Genomic DNA, 19809 nt, shown 5'->3' with positions numbered 1-19809 from the left:
TGCACTCCTCTGATGGTTAGAAACCTTTGTGTAATTTCAAGCCTAAATTTCCTGACTGACAATTTATATCCATTTGTCCTCGTGTCCACATTAGCACTGAGCTGAAATAATTCCTCTCCTTCCCTGGTATTTATCCCTCTGATATATTTAAAAAGAGTGCAATCATATCTCCTCTTATCCTTCTTTTGGTTAAGGAAAACAAACCGAGCTCCTCAAGTCTCCTTTCATACGACAGGCTTTCCATTCCTCCGATCATTCTAGTGGCCCTTCTTTGTACCTGTTCCAGTTTGAATTCATCCTTCTTAAACATGGGAGACCAATACTGCACACAATACTCCAAATGAGGTCTCACCAACGCCTTATATAACGGGACTAGCACCTCCTTATCTCTACTAGAAATACCTCGCCTAATGCATCCCAAGACCGCATTAGCTTTTTTAACGGCCACATCACATTGCCTACTCATAGTCATCCTACGATCAACCAGGACTCCTAGGTCCTTCTCCTCCTCCGTTACTTCCAACTGGTACGTCCCCAGCTTATAACTAAAATTCTTGTTAGTCATCCCTAAATGCATAACCTTACACTTCTCACTATTGTATTTCATCCTGTTACTAATACTCCAGTTTACAAGGTCATCCAAATCTCCCTGGAGGATATCCCGATCCTTTTCCGAATTGGCAATACCTCCCAACTTCGTGTCATCCGCAAACTTTATCAGCCCACTCCTACTTTTGGTTCCGAGGTCAGCGATAAATAGATTGAATAAAATCGGACCCAAAACCGAACCTTGAGGAACTCCACTGGTAACCCCCCTCCAACCCGACAGATCACCCTGCAATACGACCCTCTGCAGTCTCCCCTTTAACCAGCTCCTTATCCACCTCTGGATTTTCATTTTGATCCCCATCTTTTCCAATTTAACCAGTAATTCCTCATGCAGTACCGTATCAAACGCCTTACTGAAATCAAGATATATTAGATTCACCGCATTTCCCTTGTCTAAAAAAATCTGTTACTTTCTCAAAGAAGGAGATCAGGTTGGTTTGGCACGATCTACCTTTCGTAAAACCATGCTGTAATTTGTCCCAGTTGCCATTGGCCTCAAGGTCCGTAACCACTCTCTCCTTTAAAATTTTTTCCATGACTTTGCATACTACAGATGTTAAACTAACAGGCCTGTAGTTACCCGGGTCACTTTTTTTCCCCTTCTTGAATATAGGAACTATATTAGCTAATCTCCAGTCAAATGGTACAACCCCCGAGTTTAGAGATTTATTAAAAATCATCGCTAACGGGCTTGCAATTTCACTCGCCAATTCCCTTAATATTCTAGGATGAAGATTATCCGGGCCCCCGATTTACTTCCGTTAAGCTGTTCAAGTTTGGCTTCTACCTCAGATACCGTAATGTCTACCCCCATATCTTCATTCCCATCAGTCCCTCTACCACTATTCCTTAGCCCTTCATTAGCCTCATTAAAGACCGAGGCAAAATATTCGTTCAGATATTGTGCCATGCCAAGATTATCCCTAATCTCCACTCCGTTTAAAGTTTTAAGCGGTCCCACTTCTTCCTTCTTGGTTTTCTTCCTATATATATGGCTAAAAAACCTTTTGCTATTGGTTTTAATCCCCTTCGCTAGGTCCATCTCCACCCGGCTCTTTGCCTTTCTCACTGCTTCCCTACACCCTCTGACCTCCATAAGGTAGGTTTCTTTGCTGATCCCTCCCATTTTCCACTCCTTGTATGCTTTCTGTTTTTTCTTATTCACCCCTCTAAGATGCTTGCTTATCCAGCTCGGTCTAAAACTGCTACCTACGAACCGTTTTCCCTTTCTCGTGATACATGCCTCTGACAGCTCCTGCAACTTCAACCTGAAGTAACCCCAGGCATCTTCCGTATTCCAAATGGCTTCTGTTGTTAACCTCTTGGCAGCTGCTATTTTAATGGATGAAATGTTTCTAAAGAGAGGTGCACAGAGTTTTGGTCTATCAGAGTTAGCCATTGTAAACTATAGCAGCTCTTTGGGTTTTTTGACCTCATAATGCTCGTGTTCCCAGTTCTGGCAGCATCATATGACATTTTCCCCATCCATTCAGTGCTGCACTGCTTCACTACAGCTTTTCCTGTGGACCATCCTTGTTGCAGTGATTTACTCAAGGTCACTCTATGAGTCAGTGGAAGAGACCAGAAGAGGACCCACGATTTCTCCCTCCCATTTCCGTGTTGCAGTCTGAAGACCATAGCTTAAGGACTGAATTCTGATGTGATTTCTGCCAGGGAGATGGGCTCCTCTGGGAGGATGCGAATCAAAAAGCCCAGAGTGAAGCATGTGAGAGCTAGGGACAAGACATGATCAGTAGAAGGGAACTGGCTCTGGGATAGACTGCCAGAGGAGATCAGGTGAATACAGAGCCTGACCATCTTTAGGAAATCCTGCAAAACCTTCCTCTTTGAAAAAAAATCTTTCCACCATTGCAACAGTGAGACTCACGACACTGATGGCGCTCATCTATCAAACATCTACAAAACAAATGCCTGCCCCCCCACAAAAAACAAATTTCTGAAAACATCTAACAAATTTATCTATCCAACCACTCAGACTAAAATATCCCAGGCAGATTTTTACCCCAAATAGGAAGATTGCTATTGATTTGACATGGAAGCAGTTGGATAATACAAAGATGGGAAGTAGTATAAAGTCCTATGACTGACAGATAGGTAAACCATACTCCTTCAACTGGAACTCAAGTTTTACAAATAAATAGGAGGATGTTTGTGTGTGACACATGTCCAGTTACCAGTCATCACCTAAGAAAAAACTAATCACGTGTGATACAGAGAAAAAACACCAAGGGCCAATTCTTTCTTTCTTCCTGAACTGGAGTTAAAGAAGTTGATATATTTGTCCAAAGAGTCTTAAGAAAAGAAATAACAGGGGAGGTAGGAAGGAAGGAAGGAAAAGAGAGAGAGAGAGAGAGAGAGAGAGAGAGAGAGACTCTGGACAGAAGAGAGGGACACAAAAGAAGAAAGGCTGTATTATGTGGTGAAGAAGCCACACGCTGAAGGATAGGGTGAGCACTTACCTGCACAAAGACACATCCATCGCCATTGACTTCCAGGATATAATTCCCTGGGACATCAGGAAGGGAACTCTGCTGCAACAGTAGCCTGTTCTGGCTATTCACCTCAAAGACCTTCTCAAAAGGCTTGCTGGAGCTGATTTTAACTGTGTTTTGGCCATTCTCAGAGTAGGTTGCTGCACCATAATCAGCCAGCGCTTGAAGAGCAATAACTGTGTCCTGAAAAAGTGTAGAATAATTGTCAATTACAGACACACTGTATTGGGACACTACAGGGGGACGGGATAGCTCAGTGGTTTGAGCTGCTAAACCCAGGGTTGTGAGTTCAATCCTCAAGGGGGCCATTTGGGGATTGTTCCTGCTTTGAGCAAGGGGTTGGACTAGATGATCTCCTGGGGTCCCTTCCAACCCTAATGATTCTATGATACTGCATGGGATTATTAAACACATGGTTCCAGTACAGACTACAGTCATTTCACAGCTCACAAGATTTTAGTGAAGATGAGCCCAAACCCATCCCAGTTCATCTTGGAAACTGAGTCCTGTAGAACATTAGGGCACACTTCAGTGCACCAGGTGTGTCTGTTAGCAAATCATACACACATCAGTAATACACTGAGAACCAGGGACTAAAGGAATTCTCTGAGCTCCTACCCATGTGAAGATCTAACTGTACCTGTTACTATTCAATTGCTGCCATGTGACTTTCACCTTGGCACATTTAGGACCAGATTGTCTTCTGGGCAGCAGAACTCAACTCTAATGTTCTGCTCCCCCAGCAGATGACATTTACACACACACCATTCTGCAAAGAGCTTGAGTGCATTGGCACTTTATACGTAGAGGTTGAGGCTAGGGGTGGCAGCTGGCAGGGTGTGGGGAAGCCTGCAATCCCTTCATAGCTGCTACTCCAGCTTCTGGAATAGGGCCTGTACTATATGTGGGAGAAAGCGGCCAATGGATCTCTTTAGTCACAGTCCCATTGGCTCTCTCTCAATCTCTAATGCAGCTGGCCTATGTGAGCAGCTGCCTGCGATTTCCTGGGCGTGATTAGAGGGCAGAAGGTAGTTGCTGTACCTGGGTGGAAGAGAAGCCCCCATAGGAATTCTTCTGTCTGATGATCCACTGCACAATCTGTGAGGCGAATGTTAGGTCCTTTTGAGCCCGTTTGGGTTTGTGGACCACTGCTAGCAGCACATAGCTGGTCATCTCAACCTCAGCAGAGGGGGCACGGGAATAGAAAGAGGGGAATATTTCTGCAGGGGGCTTTACCTCCCGCTCCCAGTGCACTGAGCCGCCTGAGAACACAAAAGAGATTGTGAAGAACCAGAAGAGCAGCTTAATAATTAGTAGTCTGTGCTGCCATGCAGAAGACCCAGTCCCAGTCTTTGGGTATGTCTTCTTTTGGCAGCCTGTAGAGTACATAGATGGATAGCCCCCCTAGCACAAGTATAAATAGCAGTGCAGGTGGAGAGGCACTGCTTAGGTGAGTAGAGTACAGACACGCTTGAAAGCTGTGGGTATGTACCCAAGTACTTACCCTACATGGCTTTCTACTTGCCCAAGCTGTGCCTCTCGCAATGCAGTGTTCCACTGTCTCCGTGCTGCTGGAGCGTCTCCCCACTTCAGGGAAAGACACGGGCAGTGTGGAAAGGTTCTGGCAGAGGCGAGGCAGCAAAGAAAGGCTCTGCCAGCTACCCATTGCCGGTGCTTTTCCTCATCATAGTGCAAGGATCCAGCTGCGGGGAGCCGCTCCCCCCCCCACAACCCCACCACCAGAACCTTTCACTGACATGTAACTACACACTACAGCGTGGATGGAGCCTGCTTTTCACTGTGGTATTCAGCTGCACACACACTACACACCACCAGCCGTGGGGTATAGCATAGACATATCATTTCTTTCTCCAGAAGGATGGGAGGACCGTGGAGAAAAAACTCAGTGCTCTGCACTCCAGTAGGGGACATAAATGTTTAGGTCTCAGCCCTCTGGCCAGATCTTCTTATGTACACTGTTGTAACTTCAGAGAAACTCCACTGAACATAGGAACATAAGAAAGGCCATAGTGGGTCAGACCAATGGTCCATCTAGCCCAGTATCCTGTCTTCTGACAGTGTCCAGTGCCAGATGTGTCAGAGGGAATGAACAGAGCAGAGCAACTGAGTGATCCATCATCCCCTGTCATCCAGTCCCAGCTTCTAGCAGTCAGAGGTTTAGGAACACTCGGAGAATAGGGTTGGGTCCCTGCCCATATTGGTTAATAGCCATCTATGAACCTCTCCTCCTCTTTTTTCATACCCAGTTATACTTTTGCCCTCCATAACATCCCCTTGGCAACGTTCCACATTCTTCTGTTTGTTTTAAACCTGCTGCCTATTCACTTTTTTGGGTAACCCTTGGTTCTTGTGTTATGTGAAGGAGTAAATAACACTTCCTTATTCCACACCACTCATGACTTTATAGCTTTCTATCATAGCTCCCCTCACTGGTCTCTTCTCCAAGCTGAACAGTCCCAAACTTTAATCTCACCTCAAATGGAAGTTATTCCATATCTCTCATATTTTTGTTGCCTTTTCTGTACCTTTGCCAGTTCCAGTAAATCCAGTTACTCCTTATTTACAGAAGTAAAGGAGGGCAAAATCTGATTCTTACCCCTGGCTCTCTCTAGGACTGGGAGAACTGCAAAGGCTAGGTAGGGTGTACCAGGTGTTAAATCCTGCAAGCTCCATTCTTAATCACAGCATCTTCCTTTCCTGAGGTGAGCAGGGAGACAAAAGAGGCTGGATTTGGGACTCTGAGGGAGATTGCTCGGTGCAGTCAAACCTCAACTATCCAAAACAAAGTCTGTTGAAACTTTCCATTATTTGATAGTTGGTTAAGTCTCCTGATGTTTCACTGAAGCTCTGGTCATGGAGAACCGAGAAACTGTTATGCCATACCCGCCCAATGGTCCATCTCGTCCAGTACCCTATCTCTGACCGTGCCCAGAACCAGCCACCTTCAGAGGAAGGTACAAGAAATTTCAAAGTGGGCAGTTATGGAATAATTTACCCATGAAGATGGTTTTTCCATACTTTGGGTATGGGTAGTCTTACACTCTGAAATATAACAACTTAATCCCTTTCAAACTTTGGGTATTTTTTTCCAATCCTACCTAATGTAATTGTGGATATTCTCATTGTCCATATATGCTTCTGATTTTTTATGAATCCTGATAAGTTCTAGGTCTCAATGGGCTCTAGTAGCAATGAGTTCCATGTACTAATTATGTGTTTTATTAATAAGCATTTGCTTTTTTATCAATTTTAAATTTGCTGCCTTTCAGCCTTTCAATGGCATTGAATGTTCCCTTAGTCGGGTATTATGAAAAAGGCAGAACAGGAGCACACAATCTATCTTCTCCATATCATTCTTTTATTTTTCCTCTTTCCGTCTCTGCTTTAAATACTCTTTTTTCCTCCTTCAATTTACCTTCTAATGGAAATCATCCCATTCCTCTAGTCAGTTTCGTCTTCTATCTCTGAACCCCCTGTATTTCTTCTAGATCCTTTTTGAGACTAGGAGGACCAGAACTGAACACAATATTCCAGCAGACTACTCTGCAGTAGGGATTGGAGATTTTGGGATTAGACTGCAATTATATTCATGTGCCACAAGATGTCACCCTTTCTACAGGATAGTCACATAAAAAGATAAGGCAGATAGATTGAGAGAAAAGGCTAGAAATAAAGCGAGAGAGAGACATTGGTCTCTCCTTCCAGCTACCCTTGATTTGCACCAGTGAAAGGGAGGTCTGAATCAGGCCCAGTAAATTCTCATAATTGATAACCAAAAAGTTTGGTGTCAAAGTATTACATAATATTGGACATCTGCATGCACCTATTTGCACAGGAGAAGGGCAGCTTGGGAAGCCTGGTTGAGGTAGGGAGGTGGGCATGACAGTCAAGGGCTCCTTCAGTATATAGAGAGGAGGGTTAATCTGGGTTGTGTGTTAAAAAAAACCCAGATCTGCTCAGCATCTCCATTTCAACTGGCATACCTATGGGCCTGCCTATCTCCCTATGTATTTCTAATGAGTCAAACTCCATGACAGATAAAGTTACCATGGTTTCTAGATTTGAACACAAGAATTAAAGGTGGCAGTATCATCTAGGTAGGCCCATCTGCCATCAGTGCTAATGTCCCAGAAAAACTAGGTGACACTCACCGACTTTCTTAGCTGATTTCTCCAGCTCCTTCAAGAAGAAGTCACATTTCCCCTCATTGCCAACCAGGCAGAAGATATAGGCCAGGAGTGCTTGGATGTAAACTTTGCTGATTTCCTCTCCAGATGCAGCCTCTAAGCAAAACAGGCCATTTCGGACTACGGGGTGCTATAAAGAAATAAATTAGATCTGTGCGCGTGTGTGGGACGTACATCTTCACTCAGCCAAATATTTCTGTTCCAGAACATTCCAGGCTCACTTTATCTGGCCACCATCACTGCAGTGAACATGGACCCTTCGAGGTCCAAAAGGACAGCAGAAGGGGCAGCATGACATCCCTGAAACAAGGATTTTCAGACTAGGGAAACATCATAACACAGGAGTGCCTTTGGTTTCGTTACTGAAGTTAAAATTTGAGTATAAATCAGAGCTCATTCTGTCTCCCTTCCAGCCCACTGCCTCTTCTTAGCTCTACAATAAACTTATTAAACTTCCATTGGTAATATCACATTCTGTAGTCATGGACAAACTCAACATTATGGGCCAGATTCTGCTCTCAGTGCCTCCAGTGTTAATTTACACTGAAGTAAATGACGTTACCCCAAAGTCACTGAGATCACAATTTGACTCCATGTCTTCACTGCTGCAGAATATAGGCCAGGAGGAAGCAAGCTCCTCAGACAGAAACAGAACACTGCTAAGAAAATGTATGGAAAATTCAAGTCAGGAAGTCTGACATTTTAGAGTCTAAGGCCCAGCCTCTGCTCTCCCTTACACCAACCACTGTAAAGCAAGACACAACTTGTCCCTCATTTTAATGGATTTTTACATTTTTAACTGGTTGCAGCATGTGTATCAGTCATCAGAACTTACTCCACCTCTGCACATGGTCAGAGACACATGAGTTAACAGGCCGATTTGGATGTTTCAAGGGTCTGCCCTGAACTGTCTCCTGGTCCTGAGTGACTCATGTTTAAGGCTGAGATACAATACAAGCACAAGTGGAGGGAGGGAGGGATAGCTCAGTGGTTTGAGCGTTGGCCTCCTAAAGCCAGGGTTATGAATTCAGTCCTTCAGGGGGCCACTTAGGGATCTGGGGCAAAATCAGTACTTGGTCCTGCTGGTGAAGGCAGGGGGCTGGACTCAATGACTTTTCAGGGTCCCTTCCAGCTCTATGAGATAGGCTCTTCATAATAAATTGAGATATACCTGACAAGTTTGCAGGCATGTCTAGCATTTCTTTTAATCAGAAATTACACTGAACCATATACTACTGCCCAAGAACCTGTTGACTGTAGTGGAATTTCTGCTTGAAGACTGGGGGTAGTATGTAGCCCCTTTTCTTTATTAAGAACAATGAATGCATACACATTCCATGCAGACATGTCCCTGTGGGTCATCACTGCCGGTACCCAGGCAATTTGTAACAGATTCTGGGGCCAAGCCAACTAACTGAAACCAATTAAGGTCAATTAAGTGAAGGAATCCTTACCGAGCTGGGGTGTCCAGCCTCAAGCAAAGCTGTGGTGATGTAGGCTGTGAGTGAAAGCTCATCGTCGACTCCTCCCTGAATAAAACACACAATAGAACTAGTCATTCCGGGGAGGGGAGGGAACCACCTTCTCCTCCCCCTGGACTGTTTCACTGACGTACTACACCATAGTGTGGTTCCCATATTGTGTTATTACCCTGTTATGCCTGGACAGAGAGTTCAAAGATAGCAGTTCTCAAACTGATCGCCAGTGTTTGCTGGTCACATTGGACTGGCTCTGCTTCTATTGCTGGCCGAGTTCTTTACAATGAAGAGCCTGGCCAGCTGTGGAAGCAGTTCTTAAGGAAGAAGAATGAGCCTAGCAACCTCTCATAGGGGCAGCTGCTTGCCTAAGAGGATGTGGGAGAGGACCCCCTAGATGCAGCAAGCAAAGTACTTCTTCAACTTTGTTCTTCTGTAGTGGCTGAGATAGAGTGTAGGAGCTGGGAGAATGGGGAAAGAAAACAGATTTGTGAGATCAGAGATATGCTTTGGAAAATGAAATCTATTAAACTTTGACATTATTAATTTCTATATCTGAAGAATTATCCCAGTGGAAAGGGAGAATTGGGGATTAAGGATGCTATTTAGAAGAGGTAAGAAAGTGCTTTTCCAGAGGCAGAACAGGAAGTTCAGCAGGGAGCAGAAATGTGTCACCTTCAAGGCATTGTTGAAGAGTTTCCCAACACTTTGGAAACAACCATTTGACTTCTGTTTGCTTGAGAGCCAGATCAGAGTTTGGGACTGGACACTGTCATCAATAAAGATATAGCGCTTGGCTTGTGCATATGACTTGTATACGAAGGCGGTGAGCCTGAAGGAGAACAACACAGAGATGAGCAGTCACTTGGAGTCTAAAGCATCAAAACTCAATGCAGGTCCCTTCCCCTCCTACACACAGGCTAGGAGGGGGAACGAGCGACACACGATGGGATAGAACTATTTCTTTAATCTGTCTGTAAAATGCTGGCTTTGTGTCCATATGTATGATCATGTCACTTCAAGTGGGTGAGTCCACAGAGAAGAAAAAGGGACCTACTGTCAGTAGCAGCTAAGAGAGTTCTCCTTTAGCATCACTAGTAGAGATGTTTGTTCTTAGAGCTTTACAACTAGAGTTCTAGTCCATGCTCTTTACATGTGTGTTTGATTTATTTAGTGTGTGTCTTTCATCTGCAGCTCATGGATTCATTACCAGCCCAGGCCTCAGCCAGTTTCCCAGCTCTCACCATGTGTTTCCTTCCTTATCTCTGGTCCCAAAGATACTGTAGGATCCATCTGGATGTTTGTATGACAGCTGCTTCTGGTACCCTGAAAACACACAAGGAGGAGGAAATGTTTCCTAATTAAAACCAACAAAATCCCATTTTAATTTGTCATCAAATAAATCCAGAACCCCAATTAGATGAATCAAATGGGGATGAGCCTGAGGGACTGAGGGGAGCAGAAGAACATTTACTTGGCATCAAAGCCTGGGGGAAAGGATCAAGGAGAGCGCACTAATGATTGACAACAAAAAACAGCCATTTGGAAGGGGCAGGAAGACAAGACATAAATGGAGTGAACCTCAAACAAGGTGAAAAGGTGGGTGGGGAGGGGATAGAAGAGGCATGATGATGTAAGGAACAATTTCAAGCAGAACTCCCAATTGATTTGCAGGAGCAAGCAAGTCAGCAGTGTGTTACAAGGCGGCTACATGGTTCAGTGTGCTTAGTTAAATGAAAAATGTGGAGCTACCAGGGTAACTTTGTAGGGCATGCTATCAATAGAGGCAGGAGGGTGTCACAAGTTAAGGAGAGGCCCCTCACCACTGACTAAGTATCCGATGGCCTTGGATTTGGTCTCCTCGCTCAGCTGCCCCGTCTTATTCAGATAGTCCAGGACGTAGATGTTGGGGGCAAACAGGACCATGTTCTGCTCCCCACAGCCGAAGGGCATCTGGAGGAGCTGCTGCAGGTTCTGCATGGCTGTGCCCAGGATATCGCCTGGGGATGGAGACACAGGGAGTGAGTTTCATACAGAGCCAACATCAGAATCTGCAAAGCTAATATATACTACAGAATAATAATATCAGAACAATAGTCAGGGACCCTCAAGATCCTGGCAGAGATTCTAGGATTAACCCCTGGTTGCAGAGATTCTACCACTGCTTTTCTCAGTAATCCTTGAGTCCCGAGCACAAGAGGGCAGATTTGTTCTGTTCTAAAGTAGGAGACCGAAAAAAAACCAAACAAGAAACCCACACCTCATGCGCCCTTTGCCCATCACACCTGCACTTTGTCAGCTAATCTGCACCAGAAATATCTTGAACATGGCAAATGCCTGCAAAGCTTTGAGCAGCTGTTTTTTATTTAAGAACAAAAAAAATACCCCACCAGGAAAGGTTTCTTCCTTATCCCAAGAAAGTTACACTTGTCAGTACAGCCTGGACAAAAGAGCCCTGGACAGGTTTAAGAACTCCCAACTCAACAGGGCTAGAAATGGGCACTTCAGAGTGGAAGTTTCCAAACGGTGGTCTCCACAGCCCTTGCTGATTGCCATAAAGAGCTGGCTGGTCACATGTTACCAGCATTTTCTCTTTATTTCCAGTTGCTAAAATTCATTAAGAGAGAGCTGAAATACATCAAATACATTCCAAATGTTACCTCTCCATGTAAGAAATTGCTGTAGTTGACACAGGGATGGCATGAGATGGAGAAGCATATCTGGGTGATCATGAATCAGATGAGGGAAAAACATGTTCAGGAGGCATTCTCTGTACTAAAATATTGTCCCCGCTATGAAAAAAATTGGGAACCCTGCTTCATAACACTTCAGTGGAAGGATTTTTATAGTTTCTCTATGGCAGTGGTTCTCAAAATCAGTCTGCCGCTTGTTCAGGGGAAAGCCCCTGGTGGGCCAGGCCAGTTTGTTTACCTGCTTCGTCCACAAGTTCAGCTGATTGTGGCTTCCACTGGCCGCGGTTCGCTGCTCCAGGCCAATGGGGGCTGTGGGAAGCAGCACGGGCCGAGGGATGTGCTGGCCGCCCTTCCTGCAGCCCTCATTGGCCTGGAGCGGCGAACCGCGGCCAGTGGGAGACACGATCGGCCGAACCTTAGGATGTGGCAGGTAAACAAACTGGCCCCACCCGCCAGGGGCTTTCCCTGAGCAAGTGGCAGACCAGCTTTGAGAACCACTGCTCTACGGGACACCCATCAATTGTTTCTAAGGCTTGGTACATCCCAAGATATCAGGCCTTAGAACTGCAGTGGAATTATTTATTTCAAAATGGTATTTGGGTGAAATATTTAGAAGTTTCTAAAATTGTATTAATTTCTATTTTTTCTCCTTCCAAGGCCTGGATAAGTGAATTCACAGAGGGATACAAAAGTATTTTAATAAAGCTTTTAAAACACCCTTTGCTACAACATTGCTAGAATAGTATTTCTAGAAAGTATGGCACATACAGAGCAAAAGATGGGGTGCGGTGGCATAATGCATTTATTAGCATTATTTTGGGAGGACCAGCATAACTTAGTAAAGGCTTTGTCCCTTGTGAGTTATATAGCTTAATATATAGGATGGTGGGGTGCAAAGGGTTTATTGACATGAGTTTAAGATGGCATGAGTGGCAAACAATTGAATCAACCCAAACAAGTGCCAATAAACCCTTTATACTGAAAGAAAGGAGTATCACCAACATCCAGAACCTGGGTTTCTCCTCTCTGGCAAAGAGAGTGTCTTCTATCACTGCAAAGCTGGATGATTACTTTCAAAGAGAGACAGGAATGCCTTGTTGCTCAGAAGTTTGCCTTTCCTGAGATGCAAGAATCTCAATACCAAACTTAATAGATTTACCAGTGACAGAGCAAGAGGCTCTGGCTGATCCTTCCACCAGGTTTTCAGGCAACTTCAGAGACACTGGTTCTGTGGCTGTAGCATCTGTGGGGAAAATATTAGATTAATTTTGATCATTTATATCAGGTATTTGATTACAGCAACTAAGCACTTCTTGTAAAAATTAAAATGAATGACATCAGAAGACACCAACAATGGAGAACAATATATGGAAGCCATTGCTGTTGCCCCCAAGAACATAACAATAGTCAGGAGTGAAGGAGACAAAGTAAAACTAATACAGTGAAAGTCAGACAAAATGGGGCAAATCCTCAGGGTGTTGTAACCACAGACTGTTACCACAGTCCACAGAAGTCAATGTATATAGGCGAGGCCAGTGCTCACAGGCTGTGATGGCACTTGTGGTGGCCAGGAACCCTGGTTGAAGGAGCGTCTTCAGCAAGACATTTGATGTGGGGGGTTGGTGAGGGTTAGAGTCCTCTTTTTTTCTCCCTCCATTAGCAAGTGGTCTTCCACGGCCTCCACAGCAGCTTGGCTACTGACCACTGTATGTGGCAAATTCATTCTAAGGATCCCCTGTTCTCCTGTCTGTCTTTCTACTCCCAGCCCTATCTTCCATCCTCACTGGGAGAAGAAAACTGAAAAAATAAACTCTGGGGGAAGACAATGAAATATGCCTTCAGGGGGCCCAGGACATGCTTGAAATGGCCCAGTGAACTATGAATCTTAGGTAGTTATATAGCCCCCTGCACTATTAGCAAGTGCTATTATGCCACTAAATGAACTGAGAGACAGAGACGTGTTTACACTGCACACTAAACCCAGGTCTGTGGGACTGTGCTTGAACATCCACTCTGCATTGTGAACCTAAGATTACAATTGGCAGACCCAGGTCTCAGTGCCGTGCTAATGCATTCATCCTGCATACTCTGACCAGAATCTGCAGCTTGGCCTGTGCCACACTGCAAATGACAGGGCTTGGACCCAAGTCACAGCAGGACTCAGGCTCTGACCCACCCCTGAGCAGGATTCTAGGAGCTAGGTTATGAGTGCTTGCTGTACCCAAGTCAGACTGATTTGCATGCAAACAGAAGGCAGGCTTGGGCCCAAACTTGAGTCAGAGCCTGGGCTTAGTACGCAGTGTAGACATACCCTAAGTGACCTGCCCAAGGTCACATAGGAGGTTAGTGGCACAGCAGGGAATTGAACCCTCATCATTCCACTGCCAGACTAGCACTGTAACTCCTGGACCATCCTTCCTCACACATCAGGTGCCGGCTGTCCAGTGCCTCAGTGAAAGGGAGATGGGTCAGGGATTTACAAAATTATTAATTAGTGCTGAAGGAAAGAGCTTTGGTCCCAGTCAACAGGTACAGAATTTGGAGAGATGCTCTTACTTTTTGTGCAGATGAGGGAGCTCTGGGTCACCTCCTTTTCGATGCCTTCAGGCTGATCGGTGGAGGGGAGAGAGGAGACACATACAACACGTCAAAATAAATGTTACAGAAGAAAATGGTCCAATGACAAGCCATCCCCATGTCTGCACTATCAAGTAATCAGGGTATTATACCCAGACTCTAGGGACCAGACATATCCATGATGTGGCTGCTACTTCAGGGGGGCTCTAGACAATTGGTCTGCGGAGTCTTTCCCATTCTCCTTCCCTCTATTACACAAGGGGGTGGGGGAAACTTACTGTATTTCTCTTCCATCTGTTTCAGTCCTCTCCTCTCTTTACTTCCCCCAGCATAACACAGTAAGGGCTTTGTCACTTGTGAGTAATATAGCTTGATATAAAGGATGGTGGGGTACAAAGGTTTTATTGGCAGTCTCTGAATGTCCCAGTTTAAGATGATATACAGGGTGGTAATATTCCTGCCCGCCAGGGGACAGCTGAGGTAGATGCAGGGCTAGTGCTTAAACATGATGCTGGGTGCCCTACAAATACTGTCGCTTGCTAGCTGGATTGAGTCAGATGCAGTTTATGGCTAGGAAATGCTGAGCAGAGCTCTGACAGGCCAGTAGGAGTTTCATTTTAACTCTCCTGATGGATTTACATCCTGTGGACCATTCGTATGCAGGTCCCAGTTTTGGCTCTGCCTAAGTGTAGGACGCAAACACAGTGAATCCATGCACAGGGTATTTTGGTCATGGAGAAGGAGTCCTGTCTTACAAAGTGGCTACATCAGCATGGCCTGTCTGACCCCAGGCTGGCTAACGCAGCAGGCAGGACAAACTCTCCAGCACTGCAGTTAGAAGGAGGGAGGGGGTTCATGGTGGGCTGGCTCACACATTCTGACCTCCATCATATTCACCAAACACTCGTCCTCTCAATAACACTATTGATGGCAGTGACATCACTCCTAAACTGAACACCCAGCCCTATCCCAGCTGGCTGGCACTGGACCCAAGCCTGGTGCGCTTTAGGGCACCTCCAACATTCTGACTTGCTTTCACACATACTTGCTGCACTCTTCACGGAAGGGAGGGATGTTCAGACACAAGGCCAGAGCTTTCCACTGTACCTCAACCAACAGGGTTCTGATCAGGGTGTCCTTCCACCCTATCTCCGGCCTCCCAGATGTTCTGTTCCCACACTTCCCACCATTCTTCTTGGTCTCAGCAGTAACACTGAACATCACGTCACCTGGAATAACACCCAATAAAGAGAAAACATTACTTCCATTGCTCAGCATGATGGCTGATGTTAGCAGATTTCTACATGTGACAAAGCTGAAGTATGGAACTCTGCAGGTCACCTGGTGGACCAAGTGGCCAGGCAGCAGTTCTGCAGGTTACAGTGGATGAGAAGCTGGATATGAGTCAACAGTATGCCCTTGCTGTCAAGAAGGCTAATAGCATTTTGGGTTGTATAAGTAGGAGCATTGCCAGCAGATCGAGGGACACGATCATTCCCCTCTATTCAGCATTGGTGAGGCCTCATTGCAGTACTGTGTCCAGTTTTGGGCCCCACACTACTAGAAGGATGTGGAGAAATTGGAAAGAGTCCAGCGGAGGGCAACAAAAATGATTAGGGGGCTGGAGCACATGACTTATGAGGAGAGGCTGAGAAAATGGGGGTAATTTAGTCTGCAAAAGAGAAGAATGAGGGAGGATTTTGATAGCTGCTTTCAACTATCTGAAAGGGGGTTCCAAAGAGGATGGATCTAGACTGTTCTTAGTGGTGGCAGATGACAGGACAAGGAGTAATGGTCTCAAGTTGCAGTGGGGGAGGTTTAGGTTGGATATTAGGAAAAACATTTTCACTAGGAGGGTGGTGAAGCACTGGAATGGGTTACCTACAGAGCTAGTGGAATCTCCTTCATTAGAGGTTTTTAAGGCCCAGCTTGACAAAGCCCTGGCTGGGATGATTTAGTTGGGATTGGCCCTGCTTTGAACAGGGGGTTGGACTGGATGACCTCCTGAGGTCCCTTCCAACCCTGATATTCTATGATTCTATGAGTGTTTAGTCACCATAGATGAGCAGCCATGGGGTGATGGAGCTCTGAGCGCTGTACATGGAAAGGGCCATGGCAATGCACCTTTCTCTAGAGCATCTCCCAAGCAAGCAAGTTTGGGGCAATGTAGCTCCAAGCTATGGACTCAGAAGATGGACTGATTAGGGGTGGGCTTTTGGTGACACATGAATACACTAGCATCAGTCACAGGACAGAAAGTTGTGCAGAAACTTACCAAGTTTTTTTGATATAATATTCCAGACATAGGTTTTCCTCTCATTGGCACACACACATCCATCGTCTTCCTTTGGGGAAAGGAGCTGAGCCTGGTAATCCTGGGAATTGGCCAGCAAAATACCAACCTGGGAGCAGGAGAGAAATACTGATGTGGTGCAGGCTATGTCTGACACAAACAGGGTCAGCATTACAGGAACTCCCTTCTGCCTGTCTCCAGTGAGTATCAATGCCAACACTATGGGGCAGAATCAGGACAAGGGATGCTGTGGTACTGGATGGGCAACTCTTCAGACGACACCTTAACAGAGCTATCTTCTGCCCTATGAAATATACCATGGAAGTATATAACCTAATATACTGACCAGCACCCATGCTCTCACTCGGTACAAAAGGTGCTAATGCCTTCCAAGAGATCTGCATAGCCCGGGCTCTTTTTTGCTGCTTTATGAGATATATTGAAGGCCACCAAGGGTTGTTACTTTTTCTTCCCAACATTTTTCTTATTTCTAGATGTCTGTGTTTTGTTGCAGGACTACTCAGAAAACTGGAAAGGGATTATGATGTCACAAGAGGTGGAGAGGAAAATGGATTTAAACTGTTTAAAACTATGGTGTCTTTCTGTTTAACTTCTATTTAACATAGACTCTTAACAAATAGTAAGGAGAAAAGTCTTTTTCTGATTATTCAAACACATTTCTTTAATTAAGGGCTAAGAAAGTTCCCACTGTAGTTCTCTAGTTATCCTAGGAGACCTCCACCAAAAAGAGGATAAAATGAGACTTGATGATTTAATATTAAAATCAAGCAGAAAAAAAAAAAGAAAACGGGAGGGGGAGGGATCTACCTTTTTGGATACAATGAAAAAAAGAAAAAGAGGGTACAAATATTTTTCGCAGGTCCCCTTTAAGCTGTGTGTAAGCTATTGAGGAGTATGGGTGCACCCCACTGTTTTTGGGTGTGTTCTGCCTGAGGGTAGTTAGGTAGGCAGAATCCCCCTATGGGTAACTAGAAAGAACACATTCAAACATGGCTCTTACACCTCCTGTCCTGAAGGGCAAAAAGCTCTGCCTCATGCTGCTGACTGATGCACAAGAAGTGCATGCTATTTACTCCAGACTTCAGAAGCTGTATAGAGCCTCTGCCTAGACAAATACTCCCCTGATACAAGCACTGTCATTCCGATGCTCTCTGTACCGTGCACCTGAGGCAGGAGTCAGAATCTGACCAGGCTCAACTCCCCCACCCCACTCACCCCCTGTGCGTACACTTTGGGAGGCCCAGGTCCAGGTTCTGCCTTGACTTACAGCCTCTGTAGCCCCACTAAAGTCAGAGTTGTAAAGAACCCTGAAGCATGAATGATGCTACATACACACCATATTTCTGGTCTTTTCAACACCCTATGGAGGTTTCCTTGTATCCCACTCCCAGGACACAATTCAGTGAGCTCTGTCTCTGCTCTGTAGTGGCCCAGAAGGATTGTCGCAACCAGGCTGATTTGCCATAATACAGATAGGTCTTAACAAATTTACCACATTGCTACTTGTTTTAGCCACACAAGCAGGAGTCCTGGAAAAGATCTGGTATCTTCCAGATTGTGGGGGACACATTTAATCAGAGTGAGAAGAAAAAGACATACCTTGATGCACTTGTCCAGATAGTTGAAAATATTGGCTCTAAGGAGGAAGTCTTCCCCACGGATGATGGAGTAGGGCAGGGTCATGTCAACAAAGAAAGGCTGGAAGGCTGTCAGGGAGGTGGGTGCAGAGATACCAAATCCAGACTCCTTCTCCAAACAGAAAACGCTGGCTTTCCATTCAGTGATGGTGTCAGGTATGGTGAATACAATGTTGGCCTTGCCAGTGGAACTAGAGGGAATGGGGCAGAGTGTGTATGTGGCACTCAGTAGAGACAAATTTTTCAGAGAGTCAGCAGAGTGAGTACTGCCGATGTTCTGCTTAAGGAGAGTTCCCCTTGTTGTATGAGTGATCAGAACTCATCACTCAAATCCTCTTGAGGAGAAGCCCCTAGAAAATTCTCCTGCATGCCACTTGCCTGAGGTAACAGAACAATCAGTGGCAGAGCATGGAATAAGACCCTGAGTTCTTGACTGCACCTCAGCGACAAGACACTTCTTCCTCTTGCTAGCAAGTCTGACATGCTGGATGCATTATTTGGGAACATGTACTGACAGCTTTGAACAATATCACCATGTAGGTATGCGGGGAGGAAGCTGGCTATAGGAAGGGTTCCATGCCCTTCCTGCTGCCTTTCAAGGCAATAGTGGGGCCTTAAAAAGAAGATGAAAAGACAGAATTAGCAGTACTCACCCTACTGAAAAGAGATCCCAAATCCATGTCTCGGGGAAGAATTTCCGAACAGTCTCAGTCATGACTCTGCCTTGAGAATCATCTGCTGAGACAGTCTCTGTTAAGAGAGAAGGGGGAGCTTGGTTAAACCCAGTGCATTTAGCAAGTGTACAATTGCAGAGAGGCCATTTTATATGGATAAAACTGTTGCCGCAGTGTTTATCCCCAACACTGGCAAAGCAGGAGCAATGGCAAGCAAATCACTGTCCCCACCCCCATACCAATGTGCCTCAAACTTATTCAGTAGAGAAAACCTCTAGGGATAAGCAGGGAACTGAATCTTTGTTGTCTATTGAGTTCCAGTTGTGGTGGGGAGTTTTTGAATGTAGCCACTTATGTCATCCAGAACTGGACTGAGACCCACCAGCTCACTTCATACAGGCCACTCAATGGTGAGCTGGGTTAGAGATGAGTGGGAAACAGTTTTCCACATCCCTTGGATATTTTCAAGATATCAACTTTTTAAAAAACTTTTTTATTAAGGGCAAAGTTAGAATAAAATGTTCACATAGTAAATCATACAGTACTTGTCCCTTATTCAGGATCAGGTCAATATTCAAAGGCCAGGACAAAGATTCATCTCAAACTGGGATAAAAAGTTGAAATCTCAAAAATATTTGTGAACTGGAAAAAAATTGGTTCAGGACAAACTGAAATGATTTATTTAAATAATGGCAAAATGTCTTTCAGTTTTGACCTTTTTTTCTTTTTTATCCTTTTTCAGTATACCTATCTTAAATTTTGCAACAGAAAGTAATTTCAAAATGGAAAAACAGCTTATTTTAAATGATGAAATGAAACATTTTGACAATTTCAAAAAACTTTTCATTTCAACGTTTTCAGGTCAAGAGATCTGTTGAATCTGAACCTGTTTCACAAATGGTTTCACTGAAAAATTGCCAACAAGCTTTAAAGATGGGAGTATCTTTGGACAACAGTGGCAAGTCTTTGCATTTATGTAGCCCCTTCAAACTGAGGACTACAGATCTCTGCACATAGAATCATAGAATCTCAGGGTTGGAAGGGACCTCAGGAGGTCATCTAGTCCAACCCCCTGCTCAAAGCAGGACCAAACCCAACTAAATCATCCC

At 44.9% G+C, this 19809-nt stretch overlaps 1 protein-coding gene across 1 annotated transcript in view; it reads right to left on the bottom strand.

Annotated features, from left to right (window-relative positions):
* Positions 1-19809, bottom strand: part of LOC123378672 (ovostatin-like) — a 55691-nt gene that overhangs the window by 5278 nt on the left and 30604 nt on the right. Inside the window, exons 18-30 of the mRNA XM_045032752.1 lie at positions 18680-18776; positions 17989-18217; positions 16351-16477; positions 15183-15304; positions 14055-14106; positions 12658-12741; positions 10629-10805; positions 10050-10131; positions 9481-9637; positions 8785-8859; positions 7295-7460; positions 4164-4384; positions 3090-3305 (exon numbers count right to left, since the gene is read on the bottom strand). Coding sequence (XP_044888687.1) covers positions 3090-3305; positions 4164-4384; positions 7295-7460; positions 8785-8859; positions 9481-9637; positions 10050-10131; positions 10629-10805; positions 12658-12741; positions 14055-14106; positions 15183-15304; positions 16351-16477; positions 17989-18217; positions 18680-18776 — 1805 coding nt within the window. The remainder of the gene's footprint in view (positions 1-3089; positions 3306-4163; positions 4385-7294; positions 7461-8784; positions 8860-9480; positions 9638-10049; positions 10132-10628; positions 10806-12657; positions 12742-14054; positions 14107-15182; positions 15305-16350; positions 16478-17988; positions 18218-18679; positions 18777-19809) is intronic.

The sequence above is a fragment of the Mauremys mutica genome, chromosome 1, assembly GCF_020497125.1.
Source record: "Mauremys mutica isolate MM-2020 ecotype Southern chromosome 1, ASM2049712v1, whole genome shotgun sequence".
Lineage (NCBI taxonomy): Eukaryota > Metazoa > Chordata > Testudines > Geoemydidae > Mauremys > Mauremys mutica.
The sequence above is the reverse complement of the archived record's forward strand: the minus strand, read 5'-3'. Positions and strand labels throughout refer to the sequence as shown.